Source organism: Podarcis vaucheri (assembly GCF_965113315.1).
Source record: "Podarcis vaucheri genome assembly, chromosome: Z".
NCBI classification, from domain to species: Eukaryota; Metazoa; Chordata; class Lepidosauria; order Squamata; family Lacertidae; genus Podarcis; species Podarcis vaucheri.
This window is the reverse complement of record NC_138758.1, coordinates 49164106-49186677: the sequence shown is the minus strand read 5'-3', so window position 1 is coordinate 49186677 and position 22572 is coordinate 49164106. Positions and strand designations below refer to the sequence as shown.

Here is a 22572-nt window from a genome sequence, read left to right as displayed (position 1 = left end):
CTCTCACAAACAGATCTGCTCCTCTTCTTCAGTGTCACAAACTGTTTTTTCACCCTGGTGATGCTGAGAAGGACAACCAGCGGATGCCACTGCCTGACCACCTCTCTGCCTCTCAAACAAGGAGGTGGCAGGAGTGGTGAGGAAGAGCAGTAGCCGGTGGTGCTCTGCAAAGCCTGGGGCTGATGGGATAGAAAGGTGTTCAGTAAGTGTCTAAAAATTGAGGCAGAAGGTGCCCACTAGGTCTCTATTGGCAGAGCATTCCACAGTCCTGGGCTGATGCCACTAAAGGCTGGGTTTCCTGTTGTCAAATGAGACTTGCCAATCTGGGGGACGACCAGCAATGCTATTGCAGATGACCTCAGTGATAGAGCTGGGATAGAAAGGTTCAGGCAGTCCCTGAAGTACCAGTACCTAAGTTGTTCAGGGCTTTAATAAATGCAAGGACCTTGAACCTGGCTTGGTGGGTAATCAGTGAAGATGCTCTAACAAGGGTGTCACATGTTGTCAGCCAAATATCCCCATCAATACTTTGTACCGGCTGGAGCTTCCGAACCAGGCCCAAGGGCAGCCCCACGTGGAGCACATTGCAGTAATCCAGCAAGTAACTGGTTCACCTTTTTCATTCCTCTCTTTCTTATCTTATCTTCCCAGGTCATGCTCCTGATAGATATTGAACTAGCCTACATGAACACAAACCATGAAGATTTTATTGGATTTGCCAAGTAAGTACCAGCAATGAGGAGATGACATGTTTTTTTTTCCCCTGGAGGAGTAGCAGTTGTGTTCATCAGCTGCAGCAAAAAGGATAAAAGAATATTGTGGTACCTTAAAGACTAAAATGTTCTGGGCAGACTGTGTTGTCCCACTTTTGTTTTGCTGTCGTGCAAGAGGGCCACCCCTACAGATGGCAATCATACAGTGACAGAACTAATAACGCAGAAGGATGTGTGGACAATCCAGACTAAATCCGCCACTAATGCAGTATTTTTGTATCGGTGACATGTTGCACAATTAGACCTGCAAGAAAACATGATTCTAGAGGGACCTTTAATTATGGTTTATATCTTCTGCATTGCATTTGCCAAGAGTTTTTCTGCCATCAGCTCAGGAACACACTCCATGCATCTGATGAAGTAGATCCTAAGCCATGAACTCTTAAACAGCTTTAAGGTGCCACAAGACTTGGGCTCATCTACACTTCCATTTGCCCTGCTGCTTTCCCCTGGGGAAACCCATGGTTTAGGGCTGAATCAGAATGAATGGCAAGCAGGTTTCCTGCTAATTGCTGTTTGTTCTGATTTAGCATCAAAGAGCAGGTTTTCCAAGGGGAAGTGGCAGGACAAAGGCAAAACCACTCGAATCCATGCCTAGAAACCACAGATCATGTGTAAAACTGTTCATACCCATGATTTCTAGGCACAGGAAGTGAGGATGAGCCCTTGTTCATGTTTGACTAGAACTCCATACAATATTATACCAGGTTTTGTTCTTTGTGGTGAGCTGGGTGATGTATTTTGCCTGTAGTTTTACCAATGTAATTCCCATCTTTTTCTGCTCCTTTGCACGTTTGGTAAAAAGTGACAGTCTCATCTGCACAAGACACCTGGGATGTGTAAATATATCCTTTCTTCCATTATTATTTTTAGAAGTCCCATGAAATAGCAGTTATAATACTGCACAGCACTTTATATCCTAAATTTCACAAGCAGAGAACCTTGTGTGCTGAGAATTAGTAGCAGTTACCCACTTAAGAAAGAGGGTTGCAAGACCTGAGTTCTCTTAGTGAGTTCTCTTTCCTGGAAATAATACCTACAGTGTGTATACGTGTGTGTGTGTGGGGGGGGGGTATTTTCATCAGGATCACAGAAGGAGTGGGGAGGGGGGTATAAAAATTAACACACACACCCCCGGGAGAGCAATTCAGGCTAAGCATGGATTTCAAGCAGAGGCCAAGAAATCTGGATTCATATGAGCCATCCCAAGAGAGTCAAAACTGGAAAAGAAAAGAAAAACGTCTTCAGCCTTTTTTTTTTTAATTTCTCATACAGTGCTCAGCAAAGGAGTAGCCAGATGAGCAAGAAGAAAACAGCTGGGAATCAGGTAAGCCCCTTTCGTAGCTACCTTGGGCCACATTTTAAAGCCTTGAGATGGATATTCACTTTGCTTTGCAGGAGGCAATGGAAGTTTCACTGACACATCTTGGAAGACAGGAAGAACCGAAATGTCAACTCATCGAACCCATTTCACTGAAGCAAAACATTCCATACCCAGGGTGGTAGGGGGGTCCTGGAGGGTAATCCTCATTAGAGCTTTAATATTCATTAGTAAAGTTAATCAGATAAAGCTTTAATTGTATTGTTGCCTGCTAGCTCCACTGGTTGGCCCGAAATAAGTTTCTTGAATTAATCGTTGGATACACACTTCCTAATGTTTTTTTTTTTAAAGAAGAAAACAACCCACTTTTGTTCCAGTCTTATACCTCACTGGTAGTTGTATACTTGTCTCTGCATGGTGTATGGAGGGATAACCTTGTGGATGGTGATAGTGGCAGTAATAATAATAATAATAATGGTAATTGATAGGATCCAAACAAAGTTAGGCTTTAATTCTTTCCACCCACCTGGGAATAAGTATTACTGAAATGAGTAGGACTGAATTTAGCCATTACTATATTTTCAGATTGACTTCAATGTGGCCAAAGAGCATAATATTAATAGTAATAATAATAACAGAATAACAGTTGTGCTCATTGTGGTTTTGGTTTTTATTACTGAATTTCTAAAGTTGCTCTGCACTTTACAAAAATTAAGAACAGCATGGTCCTTTCTCACAGGCTTAGAGTTGTAGCCAAATACAACTATTTTGTAGAGTTGATCCATTTAAATTAATGGGCCTAAGCTAGGCTGCATTCACATGACAGTTTATTCCATTTCCATGACTTTTCTCTAACTGTTAATACTTGAGCTTACACATGACTCAAAAGCCACTTCTGGAACAAAAGCAGAATTTAGTACAAATTTAGTGCTCATTTCCATGTTATTTGATTCCAGAAAAGAATCCTTTTGCAAATTGTGCAACTGAGTGTTGCACATGCACTGTATTCCATTATAGTTCCACTATATTCCACTAGTTTTGGAAGTGGATTTTGGAAGTGTGAAAGTTCAAATGTAATGTGGAACAGTTGAGAAAAGTCATGGAAATCGAATAAACAGCCATGTGAACAAAGCCTATGTCATGTCCCTCAGTTCCAGTGGGTCTTCTCTGTGTACATTTAGTATTATATACAACCTTTATTATTCAAAGAATTACGTGAGAACAAGATATCCAACACTGAAAAGGTTGCATTTTAAAGGAAGCGTCTGGGGTGTTATTCAATCTTCTAAAGTTCTTATGAGTTTGGAAATTTTCAGGCCCCATTTGGGTGGAGTAAAGAACTTCCTACACCGCAGCCCTGTGTCACCATGGGACAAAACCATAGCTGTCAACGTCTCCCTTTTTTTAAGGGAAATTCCCTTATTCCGAATAGGTTTCCTCACAAGAAAAGGGAAAAGTTGACAGCTATGGACAGAACATCCATTTACGGCGTGTTTAAAACACAGTATTGTTTCCCCCTATTGCTGAGGGATCAACCCTGTGATCAGGGGTTCCGCTTTCTGCTGGAGGAACCTTCAGCACACAGTTGCCAGATTACAATTCTTGCTGTTCTTTAAAGGAAGCCGTGACAGTTAAAGGGGTATAAAATACATATAAATGTGTAGCATGAATGTAACCTCAGACCTACCACTAGGTGGACTTAGGCCCAAGGTCCTTTCTGAAAATGCTACTTCTTCACTGCTTCTCCGGCAAGGCCAGCCACTTTATACCACCCAAGTGGGAGAGAAGGAGGCCCTGCAGACCTGTTCAGTCTGTTTCACTTTTAGGTGCTTTAAAATCAAAACAACCCGCCCCCTCTTTTACCTAAGCAGATTTTGTTTTGTGATGTGGTCTTTTTGCTGTTTTTGCAACTAGAGTGCTGATTTAGCAAAAGGTTCTAGTGATAAATGTTTGGTTTTGTTATATATTTATATTTTCCCCCCTCCCCCTTTATTTTTGGAGCCTAGTTTCTTCCTCCTCCTCCCGCTTTCTTGAGTAATGATTTCTCCTTTCTTTGCTCCTGTCTTTGCTGCTGCTGCTGTTGTTGCTATGGCCCTCTTTTTGCAGGATGAGATCCTGGTGAGTAAAAAAGGCCACTCAATGTGCAGTGCTAACAAGTACTAATTTAGGTGCATCTGGGGAAAAGCTGGGATGCCTCCGTTGGCTGCAGACGGGGCAGGGAGTCAAAGTACAGTAAACCCTAATACTATGTCCGGCAGAACAGAAAACGAGGGAGCAAAAGTCACTAGTTGGTGAACAGAGTGAAAACGGTTATTCATTATTATTATTATTTATTAGATTTATTCATTAGATTTATATAATGTCCTTCATCAAAAGGCAATTGATACTGTTGACCATGGTATCCTTCTTGACTGTCTAGAGGAGCTGGGAGCACCTTTATACAGTGGTTTCGCTCCTTCCTCCTGGGCTGTGTTCAGAAAGTGGTGGTGGGGGATGAGTGTTCAGACCCCTGGCCTCTCACTTTTGTGGGGTGCCTCAGGGTTTCGTCCTCTCCCCTTTGCTTTTTAACATCTACATGAAGCTGCTGGGAGAGATCATCAGGAGGTTTGGGTTGGGTGTTCATCAGTCTGCGGATGATACCCAGCTCTACCTCTCTTTTAAATCCGAGATCAGTGAGGATGGTTAAGGTCCTGTGTGAGGGTCTGGAGGCAGTTGGAGAATGGATGGCAGCTAACCGATTGAGGTTGAATCCTGACAAGACAGAAGTACTCTTTTTGGGAGACGGAGCGGGCAGGTGTGGAGGACTCCCTGGTCCTGAATGAGGTAATTGTGCCCCTGAAGGACCAGGTCTGCAGCCTGGGAGTCATTCTGGACTCACAGCTGTCCATGGAGGCGCAGGTCAATTCTGTGTCCAGGACAGCTGTTTATCAGCTCCATCTGGTACGCAGGTTGAGACCCTACCTGCCTGCGGACTGTCTTGTCAGAGTGGTGCATGCCCTGGTTATCTCCCACTTGGACTACTGCCATGCACTCTACGTGGGGCTACCTTTGATGGTGACCCGGAAAGTACAACTAATCCAGAATGTGGCAGCTAGACTGGTGACTGGTGACCATATAACACGAGTCCTGAAAGACCTACATAGGCTCCCAGGACGTTTCCGAGCACAATTCAAAGTGTTGGTCTGACCTTTAAAGCCCTAAACGGCCTCGGCCCAGTATACCTGAAGGAGTGTCTCCACCTCCATCGTTCTGCCTGGACACTGAGGTCCAGCTCCGAGGGCCTTATGGTGGTTCCCTCACTGTGAGAGGCGAAGTTACAGGGAACCAGGCAGAGGGCCTTCTCAGTAGTGGCACCAGTGCTTCCCCCCCCTAAAAGAGTGTTTTGGGGTACTCTCATTTTCCTACTCATATTGAAATACTGCCCTTCAATGAGGCCAAACTTAGATTCACAAAATGTTTAGGGGCATGCGTACACCTGTGTTCCCCCAGAAAAAAAGCACTGAGTGGCACCCACCTTGTGGAACTCCCTCCCTTCATATGTCAAGGAGATAAAGAACTACACAACTTTTAGACGACGTCTGAAGGCAGCCTTGTATTGGGAAGTTTTTAACACTTGATGTTTTATTATGTTTCTGTATATGCTGAAAGCCGCCCAGAGTGGCTGGGGCAATCAGGTCAGATTGGTGGAATACAAGTAATAAAATTATTAGTATAGTAAAAATCTTAGGATGGTTCACAAGATAAAAACATGAGATAAAACACAATTAAATAGTTAAAACAGAAACAGCTAAACAATAACTCCCCCTCCCACAAAGACATTTAAAAGGCTGTTGCTATTACAACACAACTGCAAGTTAGAAAACCTTACCAATCTCCTGCAGTTCAGTGATTTGCCAGTAGATCCTGATCTGCCTCCTCTCTCCTCTGGCTTAAAGTCACAGGTACGTCACTCACCTGTCAACAGTGTTTGCAGGAGGGAAACCATTATAATGCCATTGTTGCTACAGCAATCATGTCTGCTGCATAATATGTGGTGTCACCTTCGGGTCCAAACTACAGAAACACAAGCCTGTTATCAATCATGTCTAACAGGGAGATGGTGTGATTTAGAGTACCCATAGGGTTTCTAGCACGGGCTACTGAATTCCCAAGCAATTTTCTCCCACTTGAGCTCACTTCTGGTATCAGGTCATGGGTGCAAGGAAAGTGGACTTCAGGCAGTGATAGAGCCATAGAACAATAGTCTTGGTTTCCAGACCCTTGATCATCTTGGTCGCCCTCCTCTCCACATTTATTTTATTTTATTTATTTATTTATTACATTTATATACCACTTTTACCTTCCAAGGATCTCAAGGTGGTGTACATGGTTCTCCCCCCCCCCCATTTCATCCTCACAACAACCCTGTGAGGCCCAAGGTCACCCAATGAGCTTCATGGTTGGGTGGGGATTTGAACCCTGGTCTCCCAGGTCCTAGTCCAACCCTCTAACCATTATGCAGCACTGATTATCAATATCCTCCATTAACTGTGGTGCCCAAAACTGGACACAGGACCCCTGGTGGGCTGAAGAAGACTAGTAGATGGGGAAGAGGATTCTGCCTCCCTTACATTTGTACCCCTTGGGGGTTTAAACTAACCCCCCGACACCTGCCTCCTTTAAACGTGATTAGCAATAAGGTTCTTTCCAAAAATATAGATTTGCTGCTATCGCATGTAGTCTGCTATTAGGTAGACCAGAGATATCCTCTGGATTGATAGGATGCTGTTCCTATAAGTTTGGCTTCTACAACTCAGCCAGCAGTACATACCAGCCATGTCTGGTGGCTCAGTAACCCTCTTTCTGTTGCTGGCTGCCTTGGGCGGGAAAATGAACGTGACAGTTGTCAATCAGATAGCAGGTTGCAATACATGGCTATTGAAGCTGTGTTCAGTCTTAAGTTGCTCAGGTCTGCTATGGGGTGGCTGGAGAGATTCTTAATTCCGGTTGCAGAATTTCGTGTTTTCTGCTTAGAGAATACCAGAATTATTGTGGCCATTACTTCCTGTAGTTTGGTGGAAAGGACTGTGTCCCATTGTTTCCTGTGCACCTAACTCTTTATATGCACTTGGACGGCAACTGCGTCCTTCGTTCCACAGTTTTCATGGCTGGACAGAGCAATAATTGGGGCAGCCTGGATGGCTCACTCTTGCCTGGAGGAAGGAAACTGCTTCCGAAAGGACTTGCAGTAGTAATGCAGCAAATGGGAAGCTGGTTTCGCAGTAATGCACTAGGCTGTAAGCACTGAAAATCCAGTTGCTGAAGTGCAATATGTTGCCGTGTGAAGGGATTTTAGGCAAAGGTGCTAGGCATGCTTGCTTAAAGTCACACCACAAGCTGCAAGTATAGAGCAGCTCACCACTAAAAGATGTAACCATATTTTAATATAGAAATGCTCTGGTCCATGGGGTCACGAAGAGTCGGACACGACTAAACGACTAAACAACAACAAGCATACAAATACACTGTATATTTAAAACACCAGTGAAGTTATAAATAGGAAAAAGCAGACTTGCCTGGGAATAAATTCAATTTGAGTGCACATGGCTTGACAATACTTGTTGAAGTGGAGCAGGGAAGAACTGGATGCCTAGATGAACTAGGGCTTCAAATGAATCATGAGTCTGTTCCATTTATTTCAGTATTTCCCATTAAGGGATTTTATTTCAACCAGAAATGAGAACCACTGTGACCTGGATTTGAAATTATTCCAAGGCAACAAAGGAGTCCCTTACATTTTATTAGAACTAGAAGTTAGGGCAGGAAATAGTTTCACATTAAAATGTGGAAGGATGACATCTAGGTCCAAAGGTTTGCAAAAGATATGGTGGAATTCTCCTTTGTTGGCCTTAAAGGGAACCAGTACAAACACACACGTTTTGCTGATACCTTATTCCACATGTAGGTTAAATAGACGATGGAAAAACTGGAAAGATAAATTGTGGTGTTGCATGATTTGTGCATTGCTAAATTAAAGATTAACTATGAAATATATTTTCATCCAATGACTGTGCAATCCTAAATTATATGTTTTTGATGTGTGGAATCTGAAGTTGGTTTAACTGCCCATCCAAAGCCCTGCTGAGGTCTCACTGGCAGGGCAGACGTGAGGTCAAAGGATCGCCCTTCAGCTCCTCTGCACTTTTTCTTTTGTCAAGGGAAATTCAGACTAGCTTGGGAGCTGCTCTAAATCTCTTCCTGGTTTGGGGGCGTGTTAGCTTTGGGTTCTTTGGATCTGAGCTATTTCCCAGGCCTCCCCAGATGTTTCCATGGCAGCAGGAATGGGGGATCCGACATGAGATCTCGCTCTCTGACATCAAAGTCACAGAGATAGCAAAACGAATGAAGATTGACGAGTCAAGGGAAGGGAGGCAGTGTAAAGCTTTTGAGTTACGTTGACTATCTTTGTAAACAAATAAACAATCTTTATTTAAATAAGTGATTGTAATGCCGTAATATCTTACACATCTTCATACTGCTTTCCTTCCAGTGAAGTTTACTTTTCTGTAATGTTGCTTCCCTTCATGTGTTAATAATTAGTCTGTTTCTGAGTATAACTGGGGGGGGATTAGCTGTAATCAATAAGAAGATTAAAACCAGGAGGGTGTAGTGGGAGCAGAAGTAGGTCTCTCCAAGATGAAATAAATAATAAAGAAAGAGGAGTAAGAAGAAAGAAAGTCTAGATAAGAGTGGTATGGTTTGTACATTCTGGCCCTTCACTCCTACTTTTGGACCAGGAGTCATTGAATCAGGGGGAAATCTTCAATTAACCATAGTTTTCCATTTTATCTGAACCAGAAAACTGTGGCTAATGGCTTCAAAACAAGCCAGGATCTTAAGCCAACATCAAATTATAGCTTCATATGCTATCTTGTTGTTAAGCTGAGAGATGATTGTTCAAATACATCCCATGAGTTAAAGAAAGAAAGAATCCGAATACAACCCTCCCCACAAAAACCTCCCTCTTTATTCAGGGCCTTTAGGAGGCACACATGCATACTTGGATGAATTTATTTTATTTAACAAGTGGAGTTTTCTTGGCTTCCAGATTTTTCTTCCAGGTGTTTTCAGAGCAACTATTCCTTATAACAGCTATGATAGCCCAGGGCCTCGCCAAAAAAGTTTATCCCACCTCCCTATTCCCTTGCAACCCTTCTAAATTTTTATCCAGGTGTGCTAAAAAGTGTGATGGTTCCATTTTTGGGGGAAAAAACTGGTTTGCAAAAGAAATTTGGCAATTAAATGTTCAGGCTGTCTTTGAGTTTTGAGCGCTCATACCTGCACTAAAACTTTATTATAAAGTTTTATCAAGCATTAAGGGGATGGATACAGTGCCTGGTATCCAAGAATACAGAATCTTCAAGAATTACAGAAGCTGGCATGTGGTAATTCATATGTACAAATGCAAATTTATAAATAATTACTATAATTTAAATAGAAACAATAGTAGAGAAGGCACCAGGTAATTTCTGCGCCTGCTCAGTCTGCTGACCAGGTTCTACTAACTAGCCATTGTGGGCAACTTCAAAGTTCCTCTCCCTTTTTATGGTTCCTTTATTTTTAAACTAGACTTGGACTTGACAACCCTCAGATAGAGAATACTTTCAAATAGAGGGCTGCCATCTGACAGCCTTTCAAAATACCGTATTTTTTGCACCATAACACTCACTTTTTTCCTCCTAAAAAGTAAGGGGAAATGTCTGTGCGTGTTATGGAGGGAATGCCTACGGGTGGCATGCCTACGGATTTTCCTCCTCTAAAAACTACGTGCGTGTTATGGTCGGGTACGTGTTATAGAGCGAAAAATACGGTAGAAACCTGTCATTGCAAAGTAGGACACATGGTTACCTTATGAACAGCCCAGTGCACACATCATAGTAAGCTGTAGTTAATTGTTTACTGTCAATGTGCAAATTGGTTCCTCTTCATTTCCTCTCTAGTGCAAGCAGGGACAACAAACCACAAGCCTTTTTGTCCAGGGACTATGATTTGTTTTGCTCAAAGAAACCAAGACCAAACCTTGGCTTTACATCTTGGGGCTTATCCACACTTACTTTTCCTCTATGCTTTCCAGGCAGTCTGTGCTTTAGAACTCCATATCTGAGTGCCCTTTTTTGCTCTAGAGCTTCCCCCATGAAAAGCCACTCTTTAAAGCTGAATCCAGCAACTCACAGAAAACCTGAAAGAGCACCCAGACATGGAGCCTCAAAGTGCAGACCTATGCTTGGAAAAGAGTGGACAAACGGTGAGTGTGGAGAAGCCCTCGGCTATGTGGCAGGAAACAAGCCACAGTCCTCAGTTGAGACCAAATGTTAATTCAGGGACTATGGCTTATTCCCCCCCTCCCTTGTGCTAGGAGAGGATGCAGGGGGCATTGGCATGGTCATGGCAAACCACTAACTGTAGCTTTACCACAACTTGCATGAGTGTCATTGACTCATGTAGCTAGACATGTTGATGGTGGTGTTGCTGTTGCAGAATGAGAGGCAGTAGTTGTGCAATTGTCTTCACAAGAAAGAAAGAAAGAAAGAAAGAAAGAAAGAAAGAAAGAAAGAAAGAAAGAAAATCAGTCAGTTTAGCAGTTGTGTTAGTCTTTGTAGTACTCCGTTTTCCTCGTGGAACACAGATGGTTCATGCTAAAAGATTTTTCAGACAGTATTTTGCTGCAGGCTGATTGTTTCTTGGTGTAGTGACAACGCACCTCCCAAGTACAGCACTTTCATTCTCTTTGTCTCTGTCTCTATCTCACACACAAACACATATTAAATCCAGGATATCAATTCCAGATGCACCTTTGCTTCCAGATACTTACTGTTGTTTTTTAAAAATGCTATTAACTCAATTGTTTGTTGATTGCAATCCTCTTTTTATTTTGTTTGATCTACTCAATCTTTGCTACGGAGTGGGGTCTAAACACGGTTGTGTGTACTGCAGATTTTTAAAAAAACTGTGCCAAAGCAACACAAGTACCATGCAAAGATAAGCTGAACTCTCCAGCTTGTATGGCATATGTCAGGGGATGCCAAATTCTGCATACTTAATTCGTATGAAGGAGAGTGGCATGTGGTCCTGAAACCACCTTCGATGACCACAGGAAATCCTGATATAGCTCCTGGGATTTGGCTGGATATTGCCAACACATTTTCAAATCTATTTTGGTAGTCATATCAGGTAGAAATTTCCTTTGACAAAATGAAAACTGAGTTGTGAGGATGGGGGTTCCCTGCACTTGCACTGAATTACAGAGTACACAGAGCCCTGTTTATCCCCACCATCAAGAATGGAAAAACTGGGGCTCCCAGATGTCTGTTGTTCTTGAGATGTTCCTCTTATTTTATTCTGGAACACCATAGCCCTTGATTCTGGTCTTTTGAAATGTCTTTTTAATACTCACCTTGCAACCCAATAAGACTTCCCCTTCCAAGTCTTGCTGAATGGTGTGTACCTTCCTGACTTCAGACTTGGACCTCTTACTATGATTTGTTTTCTGGTGTCCGGCAAAGGCATCAGAGGTTTTGTTGCTCTTCACTGCAGCCCTATAGATCTCTGCCCCAGAGCCTTCCTCATGTGTTCTTGGCAGAGGATATATGAGCTAAGATAAGCAAGTTCTTGCCTTCTTGGTCTGGCTCTTTCTCCTGTTTTTAAGCAGGTCTCAGTTTGCTGGCGTAGGTTCATCCTCCATAGAGGATATCCAAGCAGCTGTTGGACCAGCCCTGCTGTTTGATATGCTGCTATGTTTGTGTGTGTAATGCCATTCTCTTCTTATCCACTGAGTCAGCTGCTGGCATGCGTAACAATTATACGTTTTTATAACACAGGTGATCCGCAAGGGCTGGCTCACCATCAACAACATTGGCATCATGAAGGGTGGCTCCAAAGAGTACTGGTTCGTCCTGACGGCTGAGAACCTCTCATGGTACAAGGACGATGAGGTAAGAACTCTCTGTTGGTGTTTTCTGTTCCTTCTGAATTGCCATCAAGGGGACTTATGCTGGTTTATTGTTTAGTTGTACTGTATTTTGTATTTTTAAGAAATACATTTTATTGTGAGGTGGAGTTGGTTTTTACTGGATATTGTAAGCAGCTTTGTGGAGGAAGTTCCTCAAAAAGAGGGGGTTACACATTTAAAAATAAAGAATCTTGACGGCTCATTGGATCCACTTTTGGAGTCCACAAAATTCAGCAGCAGCACCATATATTGTTGTAGCTTATCAGACACTTCATGTCTTACGAACTTACCCTGAGTTCTCCCCCTTCCATTTCACCCCAAATCAGTCTGTGGGTCAGTTGTGATAATCTTGAACTCACTACTTTGACATTACATGGTGAAGTCAATTTCTGCTTGAATGTGCAACGTTGTGAGCTGGTTGTGTGAATTGCCATGCCTCTGAACTTCCTCTCTCTAACCTACTTCTGGAAGTGTTGTGAGGAGTTACCAACTTGAAATTGGAAGTTGCGTTAAAATAGTTATGTGACATGCTCAGCACACAGTAAAGTGAACTAACCAACTTCAGCACAACAGGAATGAGTTGAAAAGGGAGGTGTCAATCATATCAGGATAGGTGGAAGAATCCACTGGCACCTAAAATTATTGGGTCTGGCAACTGAATTTTTGAAGAGGGCAGCATTATCTCACTCTCACTAGTGTGCTCACATCTTCATCTCTCCCTTCCTTTAAACTTGACTTCTAGACATTCTTGCGGGTAAGTTTTGAAAACATTTTTGCATTATACATATGCTGTTGTTGTTTTTTAAAATGTTTATTGCCATTTCTGAATTATTTAAAAAATAGGGTCAAATTTCTGATTGCCCTAGGGGGTGCTTAGCAGGCCCATTTTAAAATTGTCAGAGGTAACCCTCCTCAGAATTCATCGTTGGGCAAAAGGTTCATTGTGCAATTGGGAAAGCAGGGTCTTCCTTTTTGGAATGCTTTCCCCTCTGGGAGTGACTTTTATCTCATTTTGGCACCAGCTTAAAACCTATTTATTTACCCAGGCACTTGTGGGGTTCTATTTTTCCCCAGTCCATGGGAGAGAGATGTTCCGTAGCTTTAGAGCAGCTTTATGATTGTATGTTAACTGTAATATATTTAACCTCTTTCAGTTGTTTTGTGAATTGTGCTATTTTCACTTGTTTAAGTTTTATGTTATTGCATCCCCTCAGTAGATGATCAGAGGGCTAGATGTTTTATTTTATTTTTAATAAGGTAAAAATAAATAAAATACAGATACATTTGCACACACATGGGAGAGAGGGAGGGAGGGAAATTCAGACACAAATGGACCATGCAAGGGTTTGAAGTAGCTAGTGCATTTCATGATTTCAAAATGTATAGCGAGTCTTTAGCGAGCGAGAGAGAAAAGTATTGTTTTGAATGAGCAATAATGTCTGCTTCTGCAAGGCAAATTCCCTAGCCAAATCCTGTCTAATAAATCAGATTGGAATGTGTAGAAAATAAATCAGACTCTAACAAGGATTTCCTCTGTCCAGCTTAGGTTTGGAGGTTTGGGGGTTTGAAATCAGACTGAGGGTTCCTTTTACTACAAAGGTTTCGTTTTACTATAAAGTGGTCAAATAGCAGCCCTTCAGATAGGTTACCTACCTACTTGAGTCTCTCATCTGTCAAGAGTTCAAGGAAATGCCACCCAGCCAATCAGGAAGGGGTCTGAGGGCAGCTGAAAGGGTGGTAATGGCAGTTTGAGGGAGAAAAGAAGATAAAGGCTGGGAGATGGTTCTATAGTAAGGGTGGGGGAGAAACTAGATTTGGTTTGCATTTTAAAGCTCCCTAATCTGCACTTTATGAGAACTAAAACACAGCCACCCAAGATTTGCACTTTCCTGAACTTCTCCAACCAAGTAACAGGCACAGAAATGTGCACACCCCAACAAAGTGGGCCTTGAAGAGAGAGTGGCATACAAATGTATGATTATAGAGATTGTTTGTTTGTTTGCAGAAAATGTGCATATTCAGCAAGCATGTACAGTTGCAATCGAAATTATTCAACTCCCATTTCAAATCAGGTTTATTATCAAAATCTACAGGGATTCCATTCAAGGGGTTGAATAATAGTGAGACTGGGGAAGCCAGTATAAGTTGCAATTTCAGCTGAATTTGGGGGAACCACTTGAAGCACCTGTTGTGTTGAGCTATTTCAGTGGCTTTTCTTTGATTTGTTCATTGCAAACAACTGAAAGTCTGTAAATTTCACCCGGTGAAACTGCTGTTGATCTTTAACATGGTGCAATGCTCTTAGCTTCTTTTGCCAAGTAAAATGCACCTGTTCCCATTGCAGGACCCTCCAAGGAACTGAAATAGATGAGTGCACTGTCTTCACACATGATGGTGTACTTATTCCTGCCCCTCCACCAAATCCGTTTAGGTAAATAAAACATCATGTATGAAATGGCCCCTAGCTACCTTTCCAGTTCTGCCTGATGAAAAGGGAGTAATGGGGAGAGTGGCCTCTCCCTTGTAACTTGAGTACTATGTTTCCAGATGTTCCTTATTTCAAACCACATGGATTTATCATAAAGGATAGCTGCATTTCAGACCAACAGTGTGCTATTGTACACAATGAATGGCCCTTATTTCTGGTTAGGCAGCTCCTGAGACAGCACCCTTTCCTTCTGAGATCTTCACCCATCCATCAGATGGGCAAGCATGAATTAGTAGCACTTTGGTTATCAAAGGTATTGCAGTATCAATCACTCACCCCGTTGCTGCCGACACAAAGCTTCCAAGGCAGCACATCTCTGTCAAATTGATATGGCCTTGTTGTCCATCCCCCTCAGAGTTAGGCGTGAGTTAGGCAGGAGAGTGTGAGAGACACAAATATTGGGTTTCGATGTCGAATTGGCCTCTGCATCTGGATTCCAGAGGTGTCCAGAATCCCCCAGTTACTCAGAGGTGATGGGAATGACTGCAGTTCAGAAACATAAGCCATTTTAACTAGTTCCAGCTGCAGGGGTTGGGGCTGAAGTGTGTGGGGATAGCAGTTCCTTTTAATCCTTGGGTGAGGGCAGCCCTCGGGCTGAATACCAGCTGCAGATTTGTATTGTTTCCCTTCTGGATGGATGTTGAGAGGCAGCATTGCCCAATTAAGGCAGCTACCTGCCAGCCACCATCCCTTGAATAAATGCAGTGCTGATGGGGCAGGAGCTGAGCAGAAGAAAGGGGCCTTTGTTTCAACCAGAGTGGAAGGGAAAGGGGGAACATGTTTTTATTTCCGCTCCTCCTGCTCCACTTCAGCACCATATCCCTACACCCACACACACCTCCTCTTTCATAGGTCCCGCTCCTTGGCCTCTTTGGAGGGAAACATAAGCAGTTTTCACTTGGAAGTCTGTAGCTGAACTCCACTTAGAAGCAAAGCAGTATATTTTAGTAGGAATTTATAGAGAGCCCTAGGATTATTATTTTTTTGCAGATCATGTCTTTCAGCTTGTTGGCTTTACAATGAAGGGTGCTCCTGGGTGCCAGCTGTCTCCAGTGTTCATGGAGAGTGCCATAACCTCTGGCATTTCACAGGTGAAAACAGAACACATTTGTAACACCCCTGCCTGATCTTATTACCATTGCCCAAGGACTTACCACCACCGTCACATCGCCGAAGGCTCCCTACTCCGTCTGCCGTTGTAGAGTTCAGAAAAGGCCAAGCAAAATGATCAAGGGGATGGAGAGACTCCCTTAGGAGGAAAGGTGGCAGAATTTGGGACATTTTAGTTTAGAGAAAAGGCGAGGAAGAGTCAACATGATAGAAGTTTGCCAAATTATGCATAGTATGGAGAAAATTGAGAGACAAAAGTATTTCTCCACCTCTTGTAAGGGGGAGAACTTGTGGGCATCAAATGAAGGTTGGAAGGTTGAGGACAGATGTCCTTCACACAGTGCATGATTAAACTATGGAACTCTCTCCTACAGGAAGCAGCGATAGCCACCAAATTAGATGGCTTTAAAAGGGGATTGGACAAATTTCACGGAGGAGAAGGCTGTCAGTGGCCACTAGCCACAATGGCTGTGCTCTCTCTCCCTAATTGGAGGCAAGAGGTGCTTCTGAATACTACTGGGGGAAACCCCAGGGGTGGGGTGGGGACTGTTCTTGTGTTTCGGCTCAGCTTGCAGGTTCCGCACAGGTATCTAGTTGACCACAGTCAACTGTGCTGGACTAGAAGCGCCATTGGCAGTGCTTTTTTTCCAAGGGGGTACCAGCAACTTCCCCCCAACCTATGTTTAAAGGATGGCACTTACTGTGACCACCTCATGGTTAGTACCAGCACCATTTTTCTTTTTCTTTTTTTTCTTTTTTAAAAAGCACTGTCCATTGGCACGATCCAGCTGGCTCTCATTACGCTCTTGCTGTGTTCAGTTACTCTCCAATATAGTTGTCTGGTCCCCACCGATATAAAAGCCAGGGTGATGAGTTAAAGAATTACCAGGAAAGGCTGTATGACCTACAATATGTAGTCAACTGTTTGAAATACAGTGGAACCTTGGTTGTCGAATGTAATCCGTTCCGGAAGACCATTCAACCATGGGTAGGCAACCTAAGGCATAGGGGGCCGGATCTGGCCCAATCGCCTTCTAAATACGACCCACGGACGGTCTGGGAACCAGCGTGTTTTTACATGAGTAGAATGTGTCCTTTTATTTGAAATGCATCTCTGGGTTATTTGTGGGGCGTAGGAATTCGTTCTCCCCCCCAAATATATATATATATATATATATATATATATATATATAGTCAGGCCCCCCACAAGGTCTGAGGGACAGTAGACTGGTCCCCTGCTGAAAAAGGTTGCTGACCCTTGTCTTAAACGTTCAACAACCAAGGATCAAAGGGCTGTCAGCAAAATGAATGGGGAAAATTGGGAAACGCACCATTTGACTTCCGAGATGCGTTCGGAAATGGGAACATTCACTTCCTGGTTCCAAATTGTTTGGCTTCCGAAGCGTTTGACAACCAAGGTTCCACTGCATAACCCAGGATCTTCAGGGTGTAAAATGGCAGTCTGTGCACTGCCAGGGAGTAGGTTAGGGTTTATAACGATGCATTTTCATGTACACATGTTAGAGACTAGATACACAGAGAGAGAGAGAGAGAGAGAATGGCTGGATCCGGCTGATTTGAAACACCCTGAGATCAATGAGTATAGGGCAGTATAATAAATGGATAGATAGGTTTTGGTCTGTGTCAGTTTCACATGTGTTCATTCATAAAACTGTTCAGACCAGTCTCTATATTAATATGTAATTTTAAAAAAAATCTGCAGAAAAATTAAATTCATATATAGATATGTATTTTATCATAAAGTATATATTTAATCTTGGTGCATGCATTTCTAAATTCCAAAATAAGATTTTTTTTAAAAAATGGATTTTGATACTTTTCTTTGAGCTGAGAACAATATTGCAAAATTCGGTCAACTGCAAATTCTGAAAGATAACTGTGTCTTGATATGTACATTAGCCCAGGAGGTATAGATCTAACCTCTAGGTTAAATTACTGCAACGCATTCTATGTGGGGTTGCCTCTGGAGACAGTTCAGAAACTTCAGCTGGTGCAGAATTCAACAGCCAGGTTCCCCACTGGGGCAAGACAGTTTGAGCATATAACGCCAACCCTGGCTACCAATTAGTTTCTGGGCCTATAAAGCCTTAAATGGCCTAGGAACGCAATACTGTAAGGACAGTCTCCACATATGGCCCAGATCCTGCAATTATAATCTGAGGCCCTTCTTTGTGTGCCTCCTCTGCAAGGGGTCTGCAGGGCGGCAACATGAGAACAGGGCCTTTTCTGCAGTGGCTCCGTTTGTGGGATACTGTCCCCAGGAAGGCAGGAAGACAGGTATATACTTAGGCGCCAGTCATAAACATCTTCTCGCAGGCCTTTGCTTAATTAAAAAATCTATAGCCTTTTAAACTATGTGGGGTGTGCTGTTGTTATTGATTGTTATTATGGTATGCATTTTTGTGTTTTTATATTGTAAGCTGCCCTGTGATCTTCAGAGGAAGGGTAGCATTGAAATAATAATAATAATAATAATAATAATAATAATAATAATAATAATGACGCGGGTGGCACTGTGGTTTAAACCACAGAGCCTAGGGCTTGCCAATCAGAAAGTTGAATCCCCGCGACGGGGGGAGCTCCCGTTGTTCAGTCCCAGCTCCTGCCCACCTAGCAGTTCAAAAGCACGTCAAAGTGCAAGTAGATAAATAGGTACCACTCCAGCGGGAAGGTAAACGACATTTCTGTGCACTGCTCTGGTTTGCCAGAAGCAACTTAGTCCTGCTGGCCACATGACCCGGAAGCTGTCTGCGGACAAACGCTGGCTCCCTCAGCCTATAGAGCGAGATGAGTGTGCAACCCCAGAGTCATCTGCGACTGGGCCTAACGGTCAGGGGTACCTTTACCTTTTCAATAATAATAATAATAATATCAGGTTAGTTTGTTTTGGAATCCCCCTCCACCCAATTTAATACCCAGCTTAATGGAGTTCAAAGGCTTTTCCTTATTGTTTTTTTAAATTAACATATTGAGGATTCAGTGAATTATCTCTTGAGGGCTGTGTGCATTTGTATGTGTGTGCGCACATATGCACAATAGGGGGCTTGAACCCCCCTCCCACACCCCCTCTTTCATAAGGTTATGTTGTGCTTTTTTTGTCCCAACCTCTCTGTGGCGGCTAAACCAAAGGGCTGTTTTTTTCTACACAAGAGAAGCAGAGCAAGTTTGGCCATTGAGTCAAGCAAGGTACTTCTGTTACTTGAGAGTAGCTCAGCCTATTCCCACCCTGTTGCAGTGGAGCTGGGCAGCCAGACTAGGTGGTGAAAACATCTGGGCCCCATTAGCAAAATACCCGGCCTTTTCCCGCAAAAGCTGCCTTGTTCTCTCTCCCCACACACACACACACCGCCCCCGCTGAAGGAAATGGTTGGAATGTAAAAGGGTCTTAAAGGGGCGAAAGTCTTAGCATAGATGGGGTTCTTGCCTGCTGTGAAAGGAGTGGCTGATGGTGTGTAATGGGGAAATGGATGGGGTTAGACTTGCCAAGCAGGGGCAGAAAGCCGACTCCTTACACTGCCCTACGTCCAAGAGCCCCTCTTATTTTTGGATTCTCTTGGCTGTTTTCTTTTCCTTTGTCAGCCTCCCAACGGGCTGGATCCCTGATCTGTAGAGAGCCATTGTGCAATAGATTCACTGAAGCAATAGTTTCAGCTAGGAACCGATTGCTTCCAGTGGGTTGACCAAGTGGGGTGATCTCACCTGCCCAGTTGTTTCTCTTCATGAGATGCCCCCAGTATCCAGTGGTGCTGTTTTATAAGAGGCTCTTAGACCAATCCTGCCGGCAGCAGCACGTTATAAAAGGAGACTACTTAATGCCAGGACTCTGCAGTGTTACACAAGGTCCCAGTCCTATGCAGACCAACCTGGGACTAAGCCCAATTGAACCTAGATGGATTTACTTCCAAGAAAACTTGCATAGGATTGCAGTGCACCACTTCGCTCCTCTTTCAAGGCAAATCCATTTCAAATGCTACCAGACTGTTATCTCTTCCTCAAGGCTTCCCGAAACAATGCAATAAGCTGCTAGTAGAGGACAGGAACTTTTGCAAGAGCTGTATGTGAGTTTTGTGGTAGAGATTATTGGGAAAGGGATTGAAAGTAAAACTGCCTGCATCACAGTGCCTTTAAAAAAACTTATGGGGAACCCATGGTTGTAATACTGTGCATATTTCTGGTTGCTGTGTCTCAAGCAGGGTGCTGTAGAGCAGCAGAAGGGCAACCAGATATGGTCACGGGGCCAAAACAACTCACCTGGGAGAAAAGCTTGCAAGATTCGGTTTGTGACACAGGGTATGGTGTGGATAAAGTGAAAATTTTCTCCCTCTCTCATATCACTAGAACTTGGGGCCCAGTGAAAATCTGGCATTTTGCATGGGAAAGTGGGATATCATTTTTAAAAAAGCATTCCATTCATATAAATTTAACAAATAATTTGTTGTTGTTGTTTTATTTTATACTCCACATTTCCCCAGAGACAGGACTCAAGGCATGCTTACAAAAGTTAAAACAATCACAGGTAAAACATAGAAAGCTAAAATATAATTGTTATAAAACAAACTATAATGGAATTAAAATCATTTAAAAACGAATCTATTAAAATACAGATAGTAAAAATAGAACAACACATTTAAAAGCAGTCAGGTCCCACATTCCTGCCAGAATAAAGCCACCTTTACCTGCTGGCAGAAGGACAGCAAGGAGGGAGCCAGTCTGGCTTCTCCAGGGAGGGAGTTCCAGAGTCCGGGAGCAGCCACTCTCCCGTATCCCCGCCAAACATAAGTAAATCAGTTGGATTGAAAATCGGGACAGTATTCCTTCACACAACATGCAATTAATTGATAGCACACACTGCCACAAGAAGTGGTAACGGCTACCAGCTTGCTTTTGGTTTAGGGGCAGTTTGCTTCTGAGTAATAGGCAGTGGGGTGCAACTCTCTAGATGTTGTTGGACTACAGCTCCCATCATCCCTGACCACTGGCCATAATGGGAGGCAAAAACCTAACAACTGGACCCTAACTCAGCTGGAAGGGCTGCCCTAATTTTCCCACTTCTCAGAAAACGTGTGTGTTTGTCGGTGGGGACAAAACATTTGTAAAGTGTATTTATTTTATGTAGGGGGGGGGGGAATTGTATACTGCTTAATTAAAAAAAATGCAGTGCCTGCAAAATAATACAAAATAATTCTCAATAATAAAAACAGGAAGACTTTAAAAACAGCTGTGCATAACAAAATTATATGCTAAAATTAAAAAAGTATTCAACTCGCATTTAAACAGTACAGGTAGCCCCCCATTTATGCGGGGGTCACGTTTCCAGACATCAGTGAAATCGCGTACAGTTGAAACCCATTGAAAAAGTCTGCAAACACCCCATTTCACTCCTGCCCCTGTTCCGCAATTTTAGTGACGTTTCAGTGATGGCTTTATGATGTTTCTGGATCACTTCCAGGGTCAGCACAATGTGCGTATACACAGTTGTGCATGTAAATGGGAGAGCTGCCTATACAGTGAGGGTGCCTGCCTAATGATAGGCAGAGAGGAAGAAGAGGGATATGCTAGCTGATTCATCCCAGTGACCTCTCTGACTCAGCCTTTTGCTTGTTATTAATCTTCAGTGTCTGTTGAACAGTAGAGCTAGTTGCCACTGATGAATCTTCCATAGATGTGCACAATTATTATTATTATTTTAAGCCCATCACCAACGTTTTCTCTAGTTTAAGTTGCCCCACTTAACCAGGGGGCAAACCACATTGAATTAAATGGGACTTACTTCTGAGTGCATAGGGTTGCACCGTTTTAGGAATACTATAATTGACAGTCCACTACTTCCAGCACATGGCTGGAAGGGAGTAGGCACTGATCCGTCCTTTTTCCTACTCTCTAACCTTCTTTGACTGGTGCTTAAGGCATGTTAATGGGCAGTTGCTAATCCATATTAAATGAACTTAAGAAGATGATGTGTGAATGACTAAGAAGGGTGGACATTTTACCCTTCTGCATAATAGCCACATTCATCAAGCATCTGTTTGATTTATCTGCGTTTTTAACCTATGCCTTGTCTCTGCATTGAGTCGGTATGCATCTGTGCCTTGGCCCGCCATCACTGAAACCCTCTGAGGTGGGGGTGGGGTTAGGCATATTTTTGTAGGAATCTCTGTTTTGTGACTTTCTCCTGGGGCTTAATTTCTTCAGGAAATGCTGCAGCTGAAGCCAGCCCCTCCGCATTGGAAATTAATAATAATAATAATAATAATAATAATAATAATAATAATAATAATAATTTATTTATACCTCACCCTCCCCGACTAGAGCTGGGCTCAGGGCGGCTAACAACACTAAAAATTACAGTAAAAACATAATAGGCGGGAGGAAACCAATTTAAAATACAGGCTAAAATGCAATTTAAAATGCAGCTACTGGATGTTTGAGGGTCTGGTGTTACTACCAAGCAGTACAGTGTACGTCGAGTTACAAATGCTTCAGGTTACAAACTCCACTAACCTGGAAGAGTTACCTCAAGTTGAGGACTTTGCCCCAGGATGAGAACGGAAATTGTGTGCCGGCGGCACAGCGGCAGCAAGAGGCCCCATTAGCGAAAGCACGCCGGTAGTTAAGAACAGTCTCAGGTCCAGAACGAATTAAGTTCATAACTAGAGGTACCACTGTATACGGAAAGCCCTCTGTAGATGCCCAAAGCTGCTCTCCCTTTTATTTGTATTCCGTATGTTTGGGTACCAGGCCCTGGCCTTGACGCTGAAAACTGACTTAGATTACCCTGTCCCAAATTATACCATGCCTCCATTGAGTGAAAATCAAAATCTCACTGTGTTTTTCACTTGGTGCTCCAGTTATTGAAAAACGTGGAATGAAT

General features: G+C 43.0%; 1 protein-coding gene across 20 annotated transcripts in view; it reads left to right on the top strand.

Moving 5' to 3' along the window:
• DNM1 (dynamin 1) overlaps window positions 1–22572 on the top strand; it is a 129376-nt gene that overhangs the window by 67522 nt on the left and 39282 nt on the right. For 10 of the 20 annotated variants that reach the window (XR_014215876.1, XR_014215877.1, XR_014215878.1 and 7 more), the window contains exons 12-16: window positions 652–722; window positions 2049–2100; window positions 4201–4212; window positions 11952–12065; window positions 12825–12836. Coding sequence is in view for 16 of the 20 variants with exons in the window: in XM_082208867.1 (XP_082064993.1) it covers window positions 652–722; window positions 2049–2100; window positions 4201–4212; window positions 11952–12065; window positions 12825–12836 (261 nt within the window). In the remaining 4 variants the exon portion in view is untranslated. The remainder of the gene's footprint in view (window positions 1–651; window positions 723–2048; window positions 2101–4200; window positions 4213–11951; window positions 12066–12824; window positions 12837–22572) is intronic. The other 10 variants (XM_082208872.1, XM_082208865.1, XM_082208868.1 and 7 more) reach the window with 3 other exon arrangements.